This window comes from Apteryx mantelli, chromosome 12, assembly GCF_036417845.1.
Source record: "Apteryx mantelli isolate bAptMan1 chromosome 12, bAptMan1.hap1, whole genome shotgun sequence".
Classification (NCBI taxonomy): domain Eukaryota; kingdom Metazoa; phylum Chordata; class Aves; order Apterygiformes; family Apterygidae; genus Apteryx; species Apteryx mantelli.
In genome coordinates, this window is record NC_089989.1 from 5244829 (window position 1) to 5268273 (window position 23445).

Below are 23445 nucleotides of genomic sequence, written 5' to 3' on the forward strand. Positions count from 1 at the left end.
GCAGAACTGGGAACAGTGCCTTAACCATAAACTCAGAAAGCATTCCTTTTCTGAAGCTTTTTTTTTTTTTTTTTTTTGCTCAGTATCTTCTATTTTTGGCAACTGCTAAAACTTCTCAACCTTACAGCACAGAGAGCCTCTGCGGGGCATGTCCACCATGCACACACTGCAGGCCGGGCAGCCACCAAGCTGCTCCTGTGGATCTTCCTGCCTGGCCATCTTCTGAAATGTCTCTGATCCTCCTTCATCTTCTGGACCCTTTGCTTTTAAACTAATTGTTAAACAACTTTATCTATTAACACTCACAGTTGACTCCACTCATTTTATTACTGGACTTACCAAAAACTAAAGCCATAAAGAAAGAAGGGGTTTTCCCCTGCTTACTTTATACTATTATTATAAAAATTCAAAATGTAAATCACTCTAGACCATACCCTAGGTAGGTATAGCTCTGAAAGACTACAATAGGTAGCCTGTGAACAAAAAAGCCATAGCTATTGCAAAGCTCTCAGTGTTTTCTTCATTCAGATTCTGGACTTTGAGTGATTCTCATCATTTGAACATAGAGGAAGGATGAGGGGAGATGATGCCCCTGTAATGAAGGTTTACAGATGGTCTGACTACGCTTAATATGAATGAGGAAAAAACCCATGAAGCAGAAGATCTAGAAAATATCTCATTCCCTTACAGAACCTGCAGAAAAACATACAAGCTTTAGGTCCACAAAAATCAGCAACAACACCATTGCGTAAGCAACACAAGAAGGTAGAGAATACCTTACCTTCCTCTACAGTTACATTCCCTCTGAAGAAATATTTTCCATGTCCTCTAGAGAGAGCCACACCTAAACTGTGCAGAGAAATAACGCAGACCTTGAAATCTGTGCTACAAACAATAACAGACATTCAGAGCTATTTTCATTTCTAAAATTTCCAGTACTATAATTAACTTTAAAGCTGTTTCCAAAGTCTCACTGATCATATTTATTGTTCAACTCGCTACTTCAATGCTCTTTCAGTTCTGATGTGCCTGCAACAAATGGTGTGTTTAGGTGTGCTGAGGGGTGCGGTAAGCCATTATTCTCGGGCAAGCTAGCAGGCGAGCCCTCCTAAGCTCGCTGCTGTTCACCCAGCGTGAGATCCCTTCTGCTGCGCCTTGAACATGCCCATGGCCTTACAACAGAGGAAACGGTTCTTTTTAAATCAGACTGATCTTCTGAGAAACTCTATAAATGTGGGAATCAATGGAGCTACTGAGAGGCAAAGAATTTCACATGTGACAATAGCATCCTGACTCCACCGCGGAACAATTTTTCTGCTATTCATATCTCCAGCCAGTTTAACTTCCTTGCATTGACTTTAGCGCTATAAACCTTCAACAGTTAAGTACTTGTTTGGGTCTGGTTTTTAATCTACCATTTAACCTATTCCAGTGTAATGAATGGCCTGGGGGAATCCCTACCTCCCTCTGTTGAATTCGCACACAGGATGCCTTCTAGCAGTCATTCATTTAAGGGGATGGTGTCAAGTTAGGAACTTGCTAGTAATCACTAAGACTGACAATGTACGGGCTGGTATTTTAAGGACATGAACAGGCATAAAATCCAACAGCATGCATGCTGCAATCCAACAGCTAGGTCTGGAAACGGGATGTACAGTAAATATCTTTGACATTACAGTGTATATTTTTAAAAACATTGCCTCTGCTGTCTCTGAATCTATAGTCCTGTTCCATCAAAACTAGATACAGACCATGCTGAAACAGGCAGGACAGATGTCCTGCAATATTTACTTCTGTCCTAAAGATCTGAACTCGTGCCACGTACATATATGTTGCCCCATATCTGCTTATTAAATAGGACAAGAATGATACCACCACAAAAAACGCTGAGTTTTGTTACCCCGGTGTGAATTTTAACAAGAATAAATACATGCATCAGAGATCAGAGAAACGTGCCTATATTTTCTCTATCTGGAAATGTGGTTCAAGTTCTGTGAAATGGTTCCATTGAAGAAAATTTCAGTTGAGTATTGCAGCTATCAGCCTCCTGCTTTAAGCATAAGGTACAGTTAATATTCTTTTATTAATGGAATATTTCTAATTCAAATATGAGCATTTTAAAGTGATTGCTTTTCAATTTTTATGCTAAGATACATGCCAGAATAACATGGCTGACTTACTCAGTTTTAGTTATACAAATACACTGAAGGTAGTTCGGAGAAACAAAATATCCAAACCTCAAATTGGAAGTGAAATACTATCTCATTTTATATTACATTTTTGTTGTGGAAAAAAATCAAAATGGGGCTCAATATGTAGTTACTTAAACGGATTATAGTATTTATAGCTCTCCAAGTACATGCGAAAGCCTTTCGTTCAATGTAAACCTCAACTGAATATTTTTTTAATGAAACGTAAGCCATGACAAACACAGCGAGTTTGCCTGTGTGAGCTTGCACAAACTTTCCATCCCTGGAAAAGCTGAAAGGAATGCTCATAAGCTCCTTTTCCTTGCTATTTTCAGCATTGTCCAGGGATATTTTATTGTGAGCTTTTGCTGATGAGCTTTTAATGGGTTCACAAGCTCTGTACAAATGCAAGTCCAATGAGTCTGATGAAATGTCCATTTATTATGGTCAGCTCTACCTGAATGGAGTACCCTTGATGTCTGTATAATAGTAGTCATTTGTCATCACCAATACCCGTTTCTAGATTCAGAACAAGAAAGTCAGAAGAGGAGGGGGGAAAAAGGTTGTTATAAGAAATGCATAAAAGATCAAGCGATTAATCAATGATAAAATTACAAGCAACGTGTAACTTCAGTGCATGAAAAAGACAAATATCACAATGAATCATACTTATGGCAAACAACCTTGAAAGTTAAATTAAAAAAATTAACTGCTTGCTGTATACATAGCGGGAAGAGTATTTTATATGTTGTACCCCTTTGTCCACTGTCTTCTTCACCTCCATGGAGAATTTTCCTGTTTTCCGATTCACCATTGCATTTCGGAGCTGAAATGAAGAAAATACATGCTGGTTTCCTTATTTGCATTTTCTAGGATTCTTCCACCTCTGAGTTCTCTGGTAATTTCGTTTGGCCTCAGCAGTCCCTTGTCTTCATTTTTCAGTAGTTTTTGCTACACGCTAAGCAGCCCCCTTACAGATTTGACTACAGTCTGTATAGGCCGAGATGCCTGGCGCCCAGCTTCAGGCAAGTTGCTGAGGTAAATGAAGCGGGAGCTCTCAGCACCCTTCACAGCAAGAAAGCTCCTCCACATAGCAATCTGTATCTTCTGTGGGCTAAAAACTGAGTAATTGCCTACTATTCCCCACTTATTGCAGAGGAAGCTAAAGGAAGTCTAGGTTTTCAGCCGGATTTTGTACCTGAAGTTAGCCCGGGATACAGTGTTTAAATGCATGAGCAATCATATATATAATGACGAAGCAACAAAGGGAAAATCCCACCTATTTTCCTCTTCATTCTGCTTCAGCTTGGTGCCCTGCATTGGGCTGCACCCTAGACTCACATCGGCGACCGCACCCGAGCTGCATCGGAAACCAGAACTAGCGTAAAGCACGACAGGCCGCCCGATCAGCAACCTGTTTCACGGGGAACGCACAGCTGCAGGGCTCTGCGACCCACCCGGGCTGCGCATCGGGCTCGGGGTGCCCCCTGACAGGCAGCCACTTCTGCCTGCGCGGTGGGAGCCCCAGGGCAGTCACGGCTTTGAGAAGAACTCGCCTGAGCCTCTCCCTCTCGAAGCTCTCTGAAAGACTTTCTAAACCCCCAAGCCCCAGGTTTTATTAGAATACAAACCAAAAAATTAACTTTTAAGTAGAGAAAACTCAAGGCAGCTATGGAAAACAGAAAAATAAAAATAAAAAGGGTTTGCACAATGGTTTACCCCCTGCTCTGCTCTTGCAGGTGGGTTCTCCCTTCAGGTGAACTCTGTTACTGTTTTGGCTTGCTGCAGACGCTGTGCAGTCCCCTGTGACTCCCAGAAAGCTTCTTCCTGTCCTCTCTGAGGCCCGAAAGGCTTCTCCCTACTCCTGTCAGTAACTTTGTCCCGGTCTCTGTGTGAGCTGCAGGCTCCCAAATCTGCAGTGCAAGTCCCTTACCCATCACCTCGGACATGTCTTCCCCTAGCACACCTACCTGCTCCCTGGGAAAGGGGCCATCCCTCTTCTCCTTTCAGAGGACTGCAGCTGACACAGCCACTCTTTTAGGGGAAAATACCACGATTGCGAAAAGAAGAGTAAAAAATGACAACTGTCCATCAGAACTACGAACCAAAACGCCCTGAGGTCTCTCTAGCAGCGAAGCAAGCACTACGCTGCCCCAGCTCGCCTGGGCAGAGGGGCTCTGGGCTCGAAATGATGAACGACAGGACATGCTTTTTGAGAAATCCTCAGCCTTTATACCTTGAACTTGCCAATCTACCCATTCAACGCTTTTGGGAAGAGATGAGAAGAGCTATTGCTTAGCATTTATACCAGCAATATATGAAAGAATTTTGGATATTCTTAGATTTAGGACGGGAGGAAGCAACTTCTTTGGTTTATATTTTTAATTAATGTTAGTGGTGCAGAAAATTTAGAAACGGTTGTTTCAGGACACCTTCAGTTACAAAGTGAAACTGCTATGCTGTGGGATTTGGGGGGGTAAGCAGCATCTGTAAATCTTTCACAGCCATAATTCTCATTACAATAGAAACATTCCACTATTGCTAATTAATTCACACTCCTTCTTCAGGGATATTCAAAACGCAGAATAATATTGACAAAACAAGCACTTTTATGTCTCTTCTACCACTTATCTATCTGAACACGATGTTGGACATAGTGTTCTTGCAGCATAAATATCCCCTGCTCTCCAGCACACCTCATGCCAGATTGGGCAATTGAGACAGATTTTCATTTAAATTTGTGAAGACAGTCATATCAACGAACTCTGCAGGCTTTTTGAGTTAGCTAGGACTGAGAAGGGAATGCCAAAATTTGCCAGTGAAATATCTGGTTTTATTTTCATGAAGTTGAGCATGGCTGACCTATCAAAAACTGCAAAGTTTGCAGCTCTTTAAATTTAATTCTGGGGCATCTAGATTTGAATTAACAGTCTTACTCTTCTGTCAGTGAGTGTAAAAGAATAATTTTTAGCTGGAGGCATGTATAAAATAAAGCATATATTTTGCTGTAGATTTTTTTAACAATACATAATAGGCAATTCTGGAAATATTTTCCCATTTTAAGTTTTGTGGTTTTGGACTTGGAGAGCTGGTCTTAATTAACCATCTACTTTCTAACATTTACAGAACAGTTCCATTTATCTTTAACATGGTTTTCATTTTTCTCCTATTGGTGCCTGGAGTTGTCTAAGACCCATTCCTCCCACAAGCCTCAGGCAAGTCATAGATTTACTAAAAGGGCCTCCAAACTCTCAGTAGTGTTTAAGATCAAGTCTGCATGTGGGATTTGGAGTTTTACTTTTCTCCATTTTTTTGCTTGCTGTGATTACATTTCTTGGCTTTATAATCTGGTTTCTCAGCTCTTCTGCAGTTTCATCTCCCTTCTCAAATGTATAAAATAAGTACTGCCTCATTTGGCTTCAAGCCCCAAAACATTCATTCATGGTCTCTTTTTTTATTTGAGAAAGAAAAAAAAAACCTTCATTCAGCTAGAAATTATAGTAACAGAATTTTAAGATGTGACTTAATGAGAAAAAGGTTTCTGTCCAAATTGAAACTTCTTGTCTTTCGTACTGTGTATTCCCAAATTTTGCTGGAAGTCACTTTTTTCCTGTTAGTGTAATAAGCTGATGCCAGGATTTCTATTTCTAATAAAATGCAGCGAGATCAAGACAGCAGCTACTGTAAGTTGGGAAATGAACTGGTGAATATATATTTCATGGCGAAAAAAAATTCTAACCTCAATTCTGCCATCTTTTCCTTATTGGATCACTAGAGAAAATTATTTCTTCTCCACTTTAGTGATTTGCATTATTATTTTTTCAACTAAATGTCTTCCAATCTATTGCTAACAACCCAGTTTCAATGCTACAGTATGCGATCATTCTATATTCTTGGAAAACTATGTAGCCATTAAATTAATGTGGTAACAAGTGAGAAACTATCTTAATCAGCTTCAACAGAAGGATTTCATGGCAGAAAAATATACCAATAGTACTCTATGTTAATAAAAGCAGCTATATGAATACACTAATTCTCTTCCTCTACATTTGAACAAGCAACACTCTCCTACCCAAGTTGGAAAGGAACAAGAGCATAAAATCCGAGGCTTTGGGTGGAACAAAGTGGCATGTGGCTCTCAAGTCAACAAGCTTCTCTGTGAATTTTTACATCTCCAACACAAAATCTACAATTTTCACTCAAAGTTAACAGTAGCAAGGATGTGCCTACTGCAAAAGATCTACCAAAATAATACATACTTTTTGAACACTCATTTGGATCCTCACATCAGAAAAGTTGAGTAAAAAGACAGACTTCATTACAGTAACCTGCAGAACTCCTTCAAATCAAGAAATTCCATTCTCTCTCCAGCTCTATTGCTAATAATGACTCTCTCTGTAGCTCCAATATTCCTTTATATCAAATTTCCTTCTCTTTTATTCTTTTGTTAATATTTCTGATCATCAGCTGCTCTGAAGGTCTTAGTAACATGGTATGACTCACGTATATCTCATTTCACACAAAGAAAACTTGTAAAAATACCTGTCAAAATACTATTTAAATAAGAAAATATACCATGTTAGACACTCACATGAAGGCAGCATTAGGAACTTTAATACATTTTTCTACAATGTTTAACACACTGTCTTTTCAGAAAACACTTGCTAACTAATCATCAAACAGTACATATGTATGCTGTTTTACAAAAAAGTACCTTTTGAGGGGATTATCTATGAAAGAGTATCTGCTTATTCAGGCATGCACCCGTGAATTACAAGCATTGAGAAATGGGGCTCCTTCAAGGAGCCCCACATCTATACTATACACGAGTACTGAAAATTGTGCTTATTATTGCTCCAAAGTTACAGTACAATATCTATATATTTTTAGTAAGTGTTATATATTCATAAAAATTAATTTCATTCATCATTCATCTATTTTTTAATTCTTACATATTGGGCAATGCACCTGGATCTTTTCTACAAACCTAATGTTCAATTTAGTCTATCAGTAATGCAGATTAACCTTTTTCTCTCCTTCACAAGATGAAAGAATTGGAAAATTGTTTGTTTCTAGGTTAAAATTAAAAAATATTTTTTAAAAATCCTTTTTTATTGGTGAAAGAGTCAAAGAAAATGTATGTGCGTATCTTTCCTCAAAATGTGAAACAACCCTTTTTGCTTCCTCTGGATGCACACAAGTTAGATTTGGCTAGAAATTTTCAGAAAATTTTGTGACAGATCTTAGCGGTCTGAAAGAAAGGAATAACTTAGAAACAGCTGTATTTGGACTTTTCATTTTCACGAGCATTCAGAGAGAACCACAATTATAAATAAAGCTTAATTTTCAACATCAGAGAAATAGTTCAATGTTACAGTAACTGAACAACTGAATTTCTATTAAGATAATATTAAAAATGAAGGACTAAAATATATAAATTAAGCAAGAAATGTTGGAAGAAATCAAAAGGGAAAAAGCAAAGAGAAATAACAAAAACAAATTTATGAAGGTTTAAAAGCTGCACTTAACTACAGCAATAACATTTGAAAGGAGAGAGTAAATTTTTAAAGCTCAATTGCAGATGAACTGATTGAGTAATATGTGCTTAAAGATAACAGAAAAGGCAAAGCATAAAATATGAAGTCAACCTGACTGCCAAGATTGCAGAAGGCAGCTACAGAATATGAAAATGTAATGAGGAAGTCTTAGATGGTGCCTGCACAGAAAACTGCACCAAGCTATGGAAGAAACAGTTAAAAAAAAAGTTGAGTGTGCACTCCAGGACAAAAGTTTAAGTAAGGAGGTAAGATGGCCTCTTAGGAGAGTATGAGGACAATCTATCACCAGACAAAACAGACCTTGCTAAAAACGTAAATGAATTGTTTCACTGTTCACAAAGGGGGTGGGGAGAGGGAGGGAGGGAGGGTAGATATATATTTTTCAAGGGAGAAAGAAAATACAGACTTATGTCAGAACAGGGATCAAGAAATTAGTACATCTGAAGACCGACAAGACTCTAGGGGCAGTTGTACGTGATCCATCCCAGATTTCGGAAGGACATGACAAAGTAAATATGGGAACCTTCAGTGGATGTACTCAAAACCTCTCTGGAAAAGCAGAGGTATGAGGGACTCAGGAGAACCTAATGCAGTACTGATATTTGAGAAGAGATCTAGGAAACGTCTATGAAAAATACAGACATGCAGTCGTGACTTTGGCAGTGGGGAACTTATGGGAAAAAACTAAATTACAGGACAGAAAGGGGAACACCTGGAAAGTTACGATTTAATTAAGGACAGTCAGTGTGGATTCACACAAAACGAATCATGCCTAACAAATCAGATTTATTGAGGAAGTAACAGAAAGACCAGGCAAAGGTTAAGCCATGGACATAAGGAAAGCTTTTGATACAGTACTGCAGAGAAGGCTAAGCCCGCAAGGTATGAAAGAATAAGACAAGTGAACTAGAGAATAGATGGAGCACTGAAAAAATGAGTTTAGCGGAAAGGATCTTGTGCATAACAGCTAATAGAGATAGAATGAGTGGTTCTGCAGCTACCCATATGTCTGAAATTAGGAGCTGGGAGTGAATCTTTGATATGTGTGATCTGAACATAGGCTAAAGTATCCAATTCATTTATTCATCTGATGCTTTTTGATTTTGTTCAATAGGGAAAACAGGACTCATTATTTCCATTAAGGGAAGAGGGATCTCAGAGAGAGAAGTTGAACTCATTCCTTAATTTCTAAGTTTCAGCAGATGTGTGGACCAGCCCTAAACAGATATTCTATTTCCTTCTCTAGCACTGTCTTTGCTATCCAGCAAAGATACCAAATGGGATGCACAGAGAACACAAGTCAGGTGATGAGTTTTACTGATGATACAAAGAGTCTGTGTGCGTGTGTGTATGTGCATGCTTGTGTAAGGGAGAATCAATACGAAACAGGAGGGTAATAAAATTCTGAATGAGGTAGAAAGGGGCTATTGTCTTTCCCTTCCTGTGCGCGGTCAGGTTACCTCGCTGCTGACTGCTTGAACAGTTTCCAGGTACAGTAGTGGGCTACAGGACAGTCTTCTGACAGCGTTTTAAAGAACATCACTTACCACATCATCTCTGTCTTCCCACTCGACCTCAGAAAGATCCACACTGCTGTAGTTGGGCTTTCTTCGTTTCTTCCCTTCTTCATACTGGCATAAAAAAGGGTGAAATGTTTAGTTATCTGCACAAAGATTCTGTCTCAGAAGGTTTTTAAGACTTGCTGGGTGGTTGTTGATTGCACACAATATACATAACAGTAGGTAGCTTACTGCATATAAAGTGAACCACATTGCTGCATAAATATTTTCTCTGAACTAAAAACCTACTTCATACATGAGTATTTGCATGATCTTTTGCCATGATACAAAGCTTTTCTTGAAGGGCACACTGAGAAGTCAAACTCAGCAGTTGTACCTTCTTTTCCCAATATGGAAACTACAGGAGGCCTTGATCGTGTAGTTTATGTTAAATGTCTCAAACTAGCTCTTTCAGCTGTACAGGAAGTTATATTTACTACAATCTTATCAACAAAATGTTTACACATTTCCCTTTAAACAAGATAAGATGCAAGTCCTGGGAAGTGTGGTGTTAACATTTGCTGTTACTATATTTTATCTACAATTTAATGGGAAAAAGTAATATACTAATAATGATAATTTATAGTTTTTATCACCAGTCACCATTATACTGTAAATCTCACATTTTAAATAAACATCACTAATGACAAATGGATTCTACATTGGGGTGTTTATAATGTGGGAAATTCTGCCCTCTGCTGAACATTCAAAACCAGAGAGCCTACTACTGTACGAACAAAACCCTTGATTTGTGGAAGATGACAACATATTTGGGAAGATCTGAGAATAAATAAATTAATCTAAATGGTTAAGCAAATTTATGGGAATATATTTGAAAGGCTCAAATTTGGTGAGATCAGCGCACTGTGAAATTTGGCCTTTTAACTTCTATGATGCAATATAAAGGGGGGAAAAAAGTCTTTCTATGAAATGTGCCCAACACACTGGAATATTGTGAAAATTCTCAAAACCGCCTTTGTAACTCACCAGCATAGCATCATAGAAGTATAGAAAATGTACCTGTAAGGCAGTACATATAATTGATTCTCCTCCCCCAGGGTAGGACCAACTATACATAAACCAAACCTGTCAGTGCTTGAGACAGCCCATTCATCACCGGGGCTCGTGCTGCGGGAACGTTCAGTCGCATTCTGCAGATTGCAGAGGGATCAGACCGGCCAAAGAGAAATCTTGCTTTCTGAACATTAAAAGGTTATTCCTATCCTGACTTTCTCCTCTCTAAATTAAAAGACTTGCATGTAAATCCCACAGTTGTTCTCGTAGGTCACAGTATTTAAAAACAGACACAACAAAATCTTCCTGAAGAACAGCAAACTGTTTCAGAAGATTGACTGCTGGATTCTAATCACAAAGAGATTTTGAGATACTGGTAGCATTGTCATGTTTCTTCTAGCACAGACTCCACTGAGCCTCCTTAATTTTAACCCATGATAATTCAGACACTCCAGTCACTTCTATGGATGCTCCTTCTGGGCATCTCTGTGGGATAACATCCTGAAACAATTCTCATTCTTCTTTTTGAACAAGAAAAATTCTCACCACCTTTGCAGGTGTAACCCCTAGACTGGGTTCTGACAACTCCTGCAGATGCTACTGAAGAGTACATTTGTGTGCTTTTCTTGCCCTTCTGCTAGAGGTTACCATTCTCCGAACAACTGGGGTATCTACTTCTGGGCTGATGCTATTCACAGATGGGTAGAGAGATGTAAAGAATTTCTGCTCTCAGCACATGCTCATACACCAGACTGTGAATTCAAACAGCTCATTGCTCTGATTCATTCTTCCTACATGACTCAGCTGTGATAGCTGAAGAGATAACTATACCCAAGTACGGAAGTACAAAACTTTGCAACCACTATAGTTAAATCCCACAGGAATAAAAAGTGAGAGGATAATGTCCAGTTCATTAGCAGGGCTTGATTTTTGTACTTTTCTGTATTTTGCAAACCTCCCATAGTAGCTGCAGCTATAATAATATGAAGATATTTATATGGATGTATCAGGAATATAATCTTTAATCTTTACAAGGAGTAACTATGTCTACTCTCAGTGGCTGCACCAATTAACCAAGCACAGCTTTGATCTGATTTAGTCATACTGGTGTAGAAACAGTTGCAGTCAAGCTCTGAAACACTGAGAGCTGAGAAGTGTTATATAGAAATTTACTGGGATCATCTGAGTGGAGCAAATGTGAAGCAATTCCTATACTGGTTTATATCCTTACTCACAGATGTTGAAGAGCTTCTGCACTATATTGCATTTTCAGACACACGCAAATCTTTACTTATGACAATAGGAGTTGATCTTATGTATCTGACAACAGAAGTGGGCTTCAAACAAAGCAAACCATTTGCTTCTTTTTTTTTCAATTTTAATCATGTTGAATCCATATCTGGCATTAAAAGAGCAAAAAACAATATCCAAAAGCAACCAAAAAGAGAGCTAGATAAAATATTCAAAGTTCTGCCACAAAGCCCGAATCAGAAGTATTTGCATCTTCAAAATTTAGACAGGTGTGAAGAAAACCAAAATCCCAATGCTAAAGTAAGGGGTAGACTCCATAAGACCCCAAAGGAACTCAAAATGCAGAACCTTTAGGACAGGAACGGGTAAAGTACTGAGATGCCTAACCTCTCTTTATGTTCTTATGCTTTACAGGCCAGCGTTCAGTTGCCTACAGAGGAATTTGACATGTGAAGAGTGGACTTAGGATATATTTCAGGAAAGGATGGCAGAGAAAACATAAAGATCAACTTCCAGCAGGGACCGGATTTTCTTCTGATACCAAAACTAGCAATTATTTGTATAGTTGGGTAACTTTGCTTACACATCTAACCTTCATGAAGATACTAACTTACTCCTAGCAGTAAATTTACACGTCCATATACTTATGTAACTAAGGCCTAAAACATAAAGAGAAGTAGATCAATTATCAAATATTTCATAACACTAGTGTTCAATTGGCTGTTCTTCTCTAGTTTCTTTCTAGCTTTATTGCCTAACTAATTTCCATGGACACGGAAGCAATTCACTAGCTTTTAAAAATGGCATTCATCTATACCTTTTCCTCTGGTAGCAAACTGAATCTAACTTCACTGTTATGTCTATCCGAGACTCCTGGGTGAAGTACAAAACACTGATTGAAGGCTGAAGCCAAATCCATTTGCAAGATTACTATAAAGCACTGAAACAAATTAGTAAGGGACCCACTGGGAAAGATAGAAACTAGGAGCCCTACCAAATTACTCTGATTTAAGTGCATGAGGAAAAGAGGTAGATTTAAACTGTGTGCTGTTAATCTACTTTGGCCGACATAAAATGTGTGGTGATATTATATAGCAGTTAACCTCTGCAAAATAAACGATGGGCACAAATTTTTTTAAATATCTGGACTGGGATACAAGAACCTTTGGGTTTGCTCAAAATTAAATGATAGCTCCAAAGTACTTTTGTTTGTGGAAAGAGCAAGGGCAATGATTTCCTTTGGTAATCCAAATGACTTTTATCTTATTCAGTATCTTTTATTTGAGGTTTGGCCAAACTGTTATAGCACTGGATGATTCAAACAATATGTGACGTGTACTGTTTAAAGACTGAATCGCATTTTTTCACCACCCCCTATACAACCATTTACATGTGCCATTATTAAACTCTTCACTTTGATTTTTTTTTTTTTAACACAAGCAGTCCCAAACCATCTGCATTGAATATGACCTGCCACATGTTTATAAAGTCAGACTGTGGCAATCTGATCACAGAGGGAGCAAGCTACATCTTAACAGCTGCAAGCCTCGGGTCTAAGGTGATTGGAATTTCCCAGACATGTGCTCCATCTGGATAACGGGGAGTGGTAGGAGAGAGGAGGCTGCTGTGATAGCAGTCTTGAAAGCGTCAATAGATTTCAGTGAACTAGCTTAGGCACATTTGTGAATCCCCTGTGAGAAACTGTGAGAGCAAAAATGTGTCTCACAAACAACAACCAAAGGCAAATAATGTCTTGGGCAAGCTCTTCCTGGCCATATTACTACCCTAAGTACCAAAACAGGCCATCAGGAACAACAATAACAGCAAAAAACTCTTCCAATTTAAAAACATAGTATCAGTTGATTAAGTTTCATCTTTATGGATTAGTACTTCAGAATTAGGACAATGTATTAACCTCAACAGAATTTAAGCATGATCCTAATTTTTTTTGCTTAAAGGAGACAAACTTTAACATACGCAAATATGTTTTGCTGAGCTTGAATACTATGTAATAAAATACACAGTAAGATTCCATGTATAACTACAACTTATATAATTATATTAAGCATATTAAGCCAGTCTATAAAGGTATGCTTGTCTACAAAGTTTAAAAGGATACGCTGAAAAAACAAATATTGTAGGAAGCATCATCAACCAAAATTACACGCTTTTCCGTATTGTTTTAAGTAACTAAACACTAAGACTGAACAGAGTGTCATTACTGCAGTTCTCCAGGCTAGGCGGTTATTCAGTGACCTCCCTTCTCGCAGATTCTGGACATTAACATGACCAACTATTTATTGCCTTGTGCAGTCCTAACCGACACGATGCAAAGACTGCAGCTGTTCGAATGGAAACTGCAATGAACCTGACGTTACCTGGTCAATATAAGGTCACATACTGAGATCTTGGCCAGCAATCAATCCCAGTATAAATCGCTCCTGAGTCACACTATTCCTCCGGAGGTTACCGTGCGTGAGGCATGTCTGGGGAGCAAGTGATACGCTCCTGCAAAAAGAGCCACGCCGCCCTGCTGCCCAGACTTGCAGAGAAAGGAAGCGGGGGGAGGCATTTCCTTCCGACTTTACAGTTCGGAATTATTGCAACCTTTGCTGAAAATTTCTGCAAATATGTCGTAAGTCCTTATCCTAAAATGCCTAGAGTTTAAATACTATGGGACAAAGACAAGTGGGAATACAGGCGAAGATGGTGAGAAGACAGGGGAAGAGATTGCTTCAATAGACTGATTCACAGTCTGAGGTCCAAAAAAGCACAGAAAAACTCTCTTCTCTGCTTCACCTGTTTATATAAAATCACCCTCAGTGACTGAGCTTTCATTCACCATGCACTACGTAGCTCCAAAACATTCTGCCTGGGGATATATGTGAAGCCGCATCCTATCTCAGTGTTAACCACTACTGCTTGGCTTTTAAGCTCTTTATTTCATTTAAAATTTTTCCTGCTCACATGATCCTGATTTGGTTTCTGTGATACTTTTATTTCATGATTTGCATTTATTTTGTGACCTCAAATGATCTTTATTGCTCTGCATTGCGTCTTGAGTTTGTAGAACGCTCATAGGTGTCCAAAGTCATCTGCTGTACAAAGCTCCTCGCGTTATTGTTAAGAAAAATGTAACATCTTGATTTCCTTAGGAGAAGAGGAAGAAGAATTTCCCTTTTCAAAGACAGACTTTCATGATAAGCCTATTATTTAAGATTTTAATCCAGAAGTTCCTAGGTTATGGTTGGCAGTGGAAACCAGTTATTTAGAACTGATTTTTCATGCCAGATGGGAGTAAAAAACTGCCACACTGTAAAATTTCCAGCAATATTGCAGAGAAAAACTGACAACAGGAGACATGTCATTTGCTGGGGAGGAGAGAATAAGGCAATTCTAAGTCTTCAGGCAGAGAAAAAGTAGATGTACCACGTATACAGCAAGAACCCTCTAGCAAAGTAACAGAAGAAAATAGTTTTCATGCCACATCTGTATTTCAGTGGCTCTTTCTCCTTACAATCATAACATATGTGTCTGCATCACAAATAGCGCGGTATCATTTAAAATAATGACACCGACAATAGGGAAACTTGCAGAGTGAAGGGAAAGCAAAGGAAGAGAACACAGCGTTAAGTCACATGCCTACAGACTGGACAAAAGCACCTTGGCTGCGCTCGCATTTTCAGGTGGATTGCAGTTGATTAGCAGTGTGACATGCATGCGATTTACTCCACCGAAAAAAACAACCCTTCCATTTAGGATTTTATTTGCATTCTCAGAACCTTATCATTTGGGATTATGTAAAACTGGCAGCTGCTTATAATTATTTGGGGTTTGAGTAGAAATAATTAAAAACATCTGCCTTTATCTTAATACTACCAGACTTAAACCCATGAGCTCGGTTATACCTAACTTCAAAGCTGAAAGCAAAGAATAAAAGAAAGCTTCACATATTGCTAACAAATTTTCAGTGATTCATTTATATGTACAACCAGTTATTCAACAGCCTTCAAACCTTTAATTATCTTTTAAATATATGTAATTTTGCACTTCTAATTAGATAGCAATTTAATGCTCTCACAGGGATTCAGATGGGCTGTCTTTTTTAAAATGTAAAAACCAATAGGAATAATCATTGGCATTCAAGTGATTGAATTCTTCAGTTATTTAAATGAACGTGAGGCATTTACACTGTTCAAATCATTTAAATATTCTGCTGTCAGCTACAGCTGTAGAGTTTTATGGAGTCGCTGAATAAAGCAAGGGTAAGTGTAGGTTATCTTACGTTCCAGGCGGGACTCCCCAGAGAGAAATGAGATTTGCTGCTTATGAAAGGCTAACACTGCTTAAGCGGGGCATTAATGTCTCCCCCGAGACTTGGATTTCTCTGTTTTTCTATATTAGGAGAAACAAATTTTCCCAGAATTTACAGCTACGAAAGACTCAGTACTGGTCTAGCAATCTTTAAACACAGCAGGTCCTTTAGCTATATGCAATATTTCGTGACAGTCAGCATTCTAAACTGAAACTGGTGACTTACTCAGGCAGCTAAACCTCCAAAATATCGCGGTTAGGGTATTAGGCTATATACATGAGATTTGTTTTCTGTGTATACCTTCCCTATTAAGACAGTCTAATTAGAGGAAGATGTGCATCATTTTAAAGAAATTTATCAATTGAATTACAGCTTATAGTGAGAAAAAGAATATTCACATCTAGCCATCCGAAATATCACCATTACTAGCCTTCCAGAGCTTCAACCGAGAGTATGAATATATGCCTCAGTTGCCTCAGGGAGAGAGAGGAGCTTGATTTAAACTTAGAAATACTATAAAATCCTCAGTCATCATTGATATTACTAACCTATAAGTCATAACGCATTCCTAATCTTATGTTTATCAAAAAATGGTTGAATCTGAATAAAAGATACTTTTGATTACATAACAAATGCATTTAAATACATATTTTCTTTAATTAAGGAACCTGAGCTCCCTGATCAGGACCTTTGAGCATTCTGCTCTAAACGAACCTAATAATTACCGAAAACAAAATCCCTCTTTATTCGTGAACAAAAATACAAATTCCATTGCCAATAATGAATCAAAAAAGCCACAGACTTTACAAAATCCACCAGGAACTTTTCTGTTATTCACTGAAAGTATGTGAAAAGCACTCAGATATTATGACTGAGGGGAAACAGTACAAATCCCTAAAACTAGATAAGATTTGTAAAGGTGTCAGTCGGTGACTCTTGCAGGCACTACTCATTCAGTGGCATTCCTTAATTTCTCTGTAATCCTACCGCTCTTTCTTCATAAAGCTGTTTTCTGTTGACACCTAAATATAACAAACCATATGATGACAGTTACAGTAAGGAGCAATGAGACACAACGGATATGGTGACTGTTATTAAATGTATGTCAGAAGTACGCATTATTAGTTTATTAGCCTTCCTTTGCATTCATTGTGCTCATTTCCTTGGCAAACCATAACATTGTTGTGATATATTTTGCGTCTTGACATTTAATGGGGTAATACCTAGCACACTGCAAGTGCTAAGAGAATATTGAAAAATATGCACTAAAATCTGACACAACGGAGAAAAACTTTGTCCTCATGTGCACATTTCAAGCATGCGTGCATTTCAGGAAACAGGAGTAATATCCTTGAAAAATCTAAAAATTCACTTTTTTGAATTCCCAAACAATTCATTTCTTCTTAACAATAAGTTATGGTTTTTAATTAGATATAAAATTCAAAATGACATCACACAATCGAAAAGATCCGCTCATGCAGAATCAAATACTGTGTTCTGTAAAAAATAGGGACTTTTAATCAAAACGCAGCATAGAGAAGCATTCTGATATAGATGTCCAGAATTAAAAAAAAAAAAAAATTGGGGGGAGAAAACCGTGAGGAGCACATTTTTCACCTCATTTATCATTGTACATTACGAAAACAGCAATGAATTACCCCCAATTTACAGCAGTAAAATTGGACTCAGGTCTAAGAACTTTCCCAACGAAAAACATTGCAAAGATGCTATCAGTAACTTATTACCTATATCTGTTTTTTGTTGTTGTTTTTTTTACCTAGGGGATTTCCAAAAGGTTTTACCAGTTATGGCTACATGTGCCTACAAGTGAAATGAGTATATCTTGCAGTGTTAGCAAAATCATGCAGCCTGATCCATGGAAGAAAAGAAGTTATTTCATCTGATCAGACTTTAAATTATTTATTCACAAAAATTTTTGTATTTATTTTGGACACCTATCAAATGTTATTAGCGCACTTTGAGTTTTAAAGACATTTCAGAAGGGGCTTTTTTGGGGGGGCTTAGTGTTGTACAGCATCTAATAGCTTATGCACAAATAAAAACCAATCATACAGCAGAATCTGCCACAGCTGTATGAAACTTGAAATAGAAATCAAAGTAATAAAAGTAAATTATAATAAGAAAAATCAAAAACAATGACTGAAGAACGCTATGAGGAGAATATTACTTTCTAAGGAAAACAGATGATACAAATTGCTGCATCTTACAAGCTTGCTTGTTAAGGCCTTAGGTTTGGGGGCCGGGGTTCCCCCTTTAGGACAAGTGAATCTAAGCATGAAGGGAGGCAACACACCGCGCTTGTACAGTACAATGCAAAGCACGCTACGGTACGTTACGGTAACTAAACCAAACTCGTAGAGGGTGCAGGAATATCTTTCTTACCCGGCCGCTACACAAAGCTCTGGTTTATGGATTTGGTTTCGCCTTTGCACTTGATGAAGTATGCTATTAACTGTCCTTTTGTGAGAGAGGGGAGGTTTTCACACACGTGCAGCTACAGCACAGTGCTCCGCACCAGTACTGAAAGTCCTGACGTGTCATGGCCATCAGCTGCAGCATCTCGAATTACCCCTGCACTATTTTCAACGGGAATTCCCCCCAAAATAGGCGTAACGTGTAAAAATAACACGTGAAACGTTCCCTCCCATTATGCAACCTAAAAAAGGCCCTGAAGTGCACCAGCAAGAGGACAGAGGGTGATTTTTTTTTTTTATTGAGGACTTCTTAAAAAAAATTTTTTTTAAATCCCCGTGGAGTTTCCAGCGCTGCCGCTGGCACCACGGGAAAAGCCCACGCGCAGCGCTGCTCCGCCGAGCCCCGCGCAGCGCCCCGCGCAGCGCAGCGCCCCGCGCAGCGCCCCGCTCCCTCCGCGCGCACCGCCGCGGTGCTGGGGCGCCACCGCCCGGCGGCTCCGCCGCGCCGCAGCCGCCCGCGGGACACCCGGGTCCTTCAAGCGGCGTTCCCCTCCCAAGCCGCTTCGTTTCGTTCTCCGGCGGCACTTCCAAGCGCCCCTCGCTGCCGGTTGTCGTGCCTCAGCTGTGCCTCAAGGCCCCGGCCGCCAGCAACTCGTCCTTCGGGGACGAGCGTAACGGGAAGATCCTTCAGGCCCCGGCACGGCCGCAGCAGCCCGTGGAAACCCCCCGCCGGGGCTGGCGGCCGCTCGAGCGGCTGCCGCGCACCTGCACGCGGAGCTGCCGCGCACCAGCACGCGGAGCTGCCGCTCGGCGACGCGCCTCCCTTCCGCGCCGCGCGCAATCGCTCCACCGCCCGCCCGCACGCCGCCGGCCGCCCTACCCGACAGCCAAGTTCATCCCAGAAACGGTAGAGGAAACAGCAGAGCAAATCGCCAAGAAAAACATTTTAAAATGTAAACCCCAAAGGATAACCAGCACACACGACATAGCTGCCTTAATGATTAAACACGCTGCCCAGGAGGAGAAGACGGAGATCCCGCGCAAGAGGAAGCGCTCTTGCTCAGCCAGTGCTTGCTCTCCTGCCCGTCTCGGCCGAGTCCCGCCGGACAGTTTCTTAGAGAGCAGTGTGTCAGCTGCAGAACTAACGGATACGGCCGCTGGGGTTAGCAACGCAGCAGCCTAGCGGTATTCCAGCTTCACATCACCGCAGGAGAATATAACGGCAATACAGGCCAGTTTGGATCACATCAGCAATCAGTGGACTTGCAGGTAAACCCCAACCCATCCAAATAATTTTAGGTAGTATCTTTGGTGAACTTCAATTTCAGTCCTGCACACCTATTTTCACGTACTTCTTACCACAAATCTCATGGAAGTTTTGCCCCTGGTTGTAACGGTATCAGGATTCAGCCTGTAACAGTAATGTAACGGCGTAGGCCGCCAGTCGCTTCCCTCTCAGAAACCCCGCTGAAGTCCAGCAGAGACTCCCGTTGCGCGCAGGGGCAGAAGCGACTCTCCCAAACTGAGCTGAACCGAACACGCCACAGAGGTATCGCAGAGAGCTCCCTGCAGCCGACCGTTTATGGGCTACTGCCCAGCGTTTTCATTCTAAAAAGAGACTGTTGCGTAAGGTAATGAAATAAGTGTCCTCAAGATGTACACTGGGGCTAGGGATGGTAACATAAAACCACCTTTTCCCCTCATAAAAACATGCCACCACAACAGAAATAAGGAAAGCAGATAACACCCCTTGTCAGTCTAACTTAAATTATGCACTGTTCCTGGATTTCATTACTTTCTGTTTATTAAAATATCTGTTCTTTAAAGAATAGATACTATTTTTTTGGAGCAATCCTTGGGGTAAGTAATTTGCCAGAAGAAAAAGGGATGGTATGGTAAATGCATGTATTGTAAAACACTTGCAATCTAGATAGGGAACTTTCAAATATATATTCCTATAGCTTCCAAATAGAGGCTGTTAGAGGTACCTATGAAGAATGAGAGAGAGATCTTCAAAAGCCCTTTTAGGAATCAAGACAAAGTCCTGATTTTAGTATTACAAAGAGTGGGGAATGCTATAAAAAGCCAGCGCCCTTATACCTAACCTAGAATAGGATATCAAAGAAACATGAATTTTAATACATACAGAGAGAAGAAAAAATATTGTGAAGGTAGTGGCTGATCGTGAACTAAAAAACAGTGCCATGGCATTTCCCTTAGCAACAGCTGAAACATTTTGAAGGCAACCTCATTATGGGAAATCATCTGTGGAGAGTGTAGAGGTGAAAAAAACATTTTAGTGAAAAATAAAGGTCACAGGAGCATATTAATTTAACTGACTGAGATCTGAGCTCTATAGACCTGGACATAAAGCTTTGATGACTCATCACTGGGATGGTGAAAAACATTGGGTTCATTCACAAGAGCCATTTCTGAGAAAAAGTATTACTTATTGGTCAATAACATGCCAAATTCTCTCCAGATCTTCCTTTCCACATCTGTGGAAGCTTTTACCATCCAGAAACATGAGTTATATTTTTAGAAGAAAAATAATAATTAAACTATTTATTTAAAAATTCCTTCAAAGATACTGTAATGTCCATTTTGCCATTGGATTGGTTGTCCATTTCTACAGTGACGTTACTGAGAAAAAGTTTTCCCATTCACCCATGAAAGCCCCCCTGCTGAACTTTTCATTTGCTCGACTTCAGTTAAATAATAAATAAGGAAACAATAAGTGCAAATACAAGTGTTAATTAAGTGTGTAATTCCTAGTCTGAACCTTAGAAAGACAAAATGCCTTTGCTGACTGAAAATGTCAGATACGCTAATGACTTCATAAATCATGCTTTTCAATAACTTTATTTTTACACAAAATTAGCCATCCAATTAATATTTCTGTTTTCTACTAAAATATTGTTGAAATCAGACATTACTTAAAGTGGCTGCATGAGAAATACATATGGCAGCCATGTGTATATGGCAGTGAAATCATTAATGCAGATGCTTTGCTAAGAGTTGATAGTGATGGAACGCTTGCAAGTGCTGTTCCTAAACAATGATGCAATGAGGAATGTACCCGTTCTCTAGGGCGTTAGGTTGATAAACATTTGGGTAACAGGCACTTCTATTTTTCCTACTCTGATTAATGCAAACAAGACGATGAGGGAAATAAACGTAAATTTGCTGTTATTTCTCTTTTAGTGAGAAAATCCCTTGTGCCCCTATTTTGCTTAAAAATATGTTTTATTGAAATTTCTGCACATATTTTAAATTAGCTTTAACACTTTAACATGACAAATAGGGGTTATTACATAGCAATAGAGCATTCCGTTTCAATGTAAAATGAACATAATTATAGCAATTTTTGACTTTGCTATTCTGCAGCAATGGAGGTCTGCATCTTTTGCAGAACAACTGGTATGTTTATTTTCCTTGAATTTTTTCATGCTAACCTTTGTTTCCAGAGGAAAATATTATTATACTCAGTAATGTGTTCAAAGAGTTGTTCCTGAAAAGAACAATGCTCTGTTGTACTTACATTTCTTAACAAATATTACATTTTTTAAAGCAAAAGAAAAACAAATGCAACATATATAGCTAGATAAAATAGGTTAGTAAATAGTATTCTTACCAAAGGCCTAAGTTCTGGATGAGTCAAAATATATCCATTGTTTGTAATTGCAAAAGCATATCCATGAATACCTAACTGTAAGAGTAAATGAGAAAGAAATACTAATTAGCATGGTCTCCAGTGATTTCTGAAACAAAAAACCCAGCCAAACATTTAGTCATTTATGGCTTAAAGCTGGCATTCATAATCCTTATCAACACAGTATTTCATTATAAGGTATGCAAAGCACTGATCCTTGGCTTTTTGTGAAAATGAGAACCTGTCATTGCGATGAATTCAGCATATAGCACAATTTTAAAATGTCACACACACTTTGCTATCTAGGGCACTTATTGCTATGCACTTTAGAGTGAATTAGATATACTCATATATAGGAGACACCACAGCACGTGTCATACGATATGTGCCAAAGCAAAGGGATACTGGAATTTAGTAAATTCACGTATTCCCCGGAGTGGCTAGGTTCAGCTTACGTCACTTGTGCAAGTGATGTTGTAAAGGAATCGTTTAAATCAGTGCTGCTGAGTGTACAGTTACACTGAGCAAGCAGTGGCCTGTCATCCCTGGTATTTGCATCTACCAGTCTTAAAGGCATTTTACCCCTCTGTTAATTCAAGTTTATTTGGATACCCAGAACAAGGCTTATTTCTAATAAGGGAACTCATGCAATTCACGGATTTGTAGCCAGTGGAACTATGGGAGATCATCTGAGAGCAATGAAATGCTTTATGAGGCCTAATGGTATATGTAATCAAATTTAGCACTGTACTTATTTAAATAACAACACTACGTTTTAACAATAAGCCTGTTACACAGTTGAGTGCACCCACTGACTGCAGTAAAAGTACCTTCCAATCCTTCATGTGGTCACTCAAACATCCCTTCGCAGAAACTTGCTGCTAACGCAGAATCTTTCTGCAGCTTCAGTGCATAACTGACTTTTACCGTGCAAAGAGTGGGTTTATGCATTTCACTATACTTTTTCACTCAGTTCTTTCAATTCTGAAGCAACGTAATATTCCATATATGTGTGAAACCGCTCACTGTGAATGTGATTCTGTTCCAACCGCTATACCTTTATTTGAGCATCTTGATATGCTGAGGTATTCAAAAAAATAAAAGCATCTTGCTTTGATATTTGTTTCATATTTTTTGCTATTAAAAAACTAATTTTTAGAAAAATAATTTTCCTTATTAAGGATCTGATTGAGCAAACCCTCCTTATTCAACAGTGTGCTTAACCAAATGGTTTAAATTTAAGCAAACAATTAAATTTTTATCAAAGATGGACGGAGCTTCAGTACATTCTTAATGCTTTGCTTGAAGTGGGTCCTCAGATATCTGTCTGGCATAAAGCAGTGTGAGCAAGGTTAACAAGACAGACTCATTTCTAAAATGTAAGTAGGACAGCAAGTCTGTTAGCTTCTGTAATTTTCTGGAAATATAAAATACAATATGATATTATAGCAAGGTCAGAGAGAAAACGTAAC

The 23445-nt window shown here is 39.1% G+C and overlaps 1 protein-coding gene across 1 annotated transcript in view; it reads right to left on the reverse strand.

Moving 5' to 3' along the window:
• CACNA2D3 (calcium voltage-gated channel auxiliary subunit alpha2delta 3) overlaps positions 1–23445 on the reverse strand; it is a 512160-nt gene that overhangs the window by 104411 nt on the left and 384304 nt on the right. The window contains exons 17-21 of the mRNA XM_067303580.1: positions 21956–22030; positions 9295–9378; positions 2944–3015; positions 2647–2708; positions 782–849 (exon numbers count right to left, since the gene is read on the reverse strand). Coding sequence (XP_067159681.1) covers positions 782–849; positions 2647–2708; positions 2944–3015; positions 9295–9378; positions 21956–22030 — 361 coding nt within the window. The remainder of the gene's footprint in view (positions 1–781; positions 850–2646; positions 2709–2943; positions 3016–9294; positions 9379–21955; positions 22031–23445) is intronic.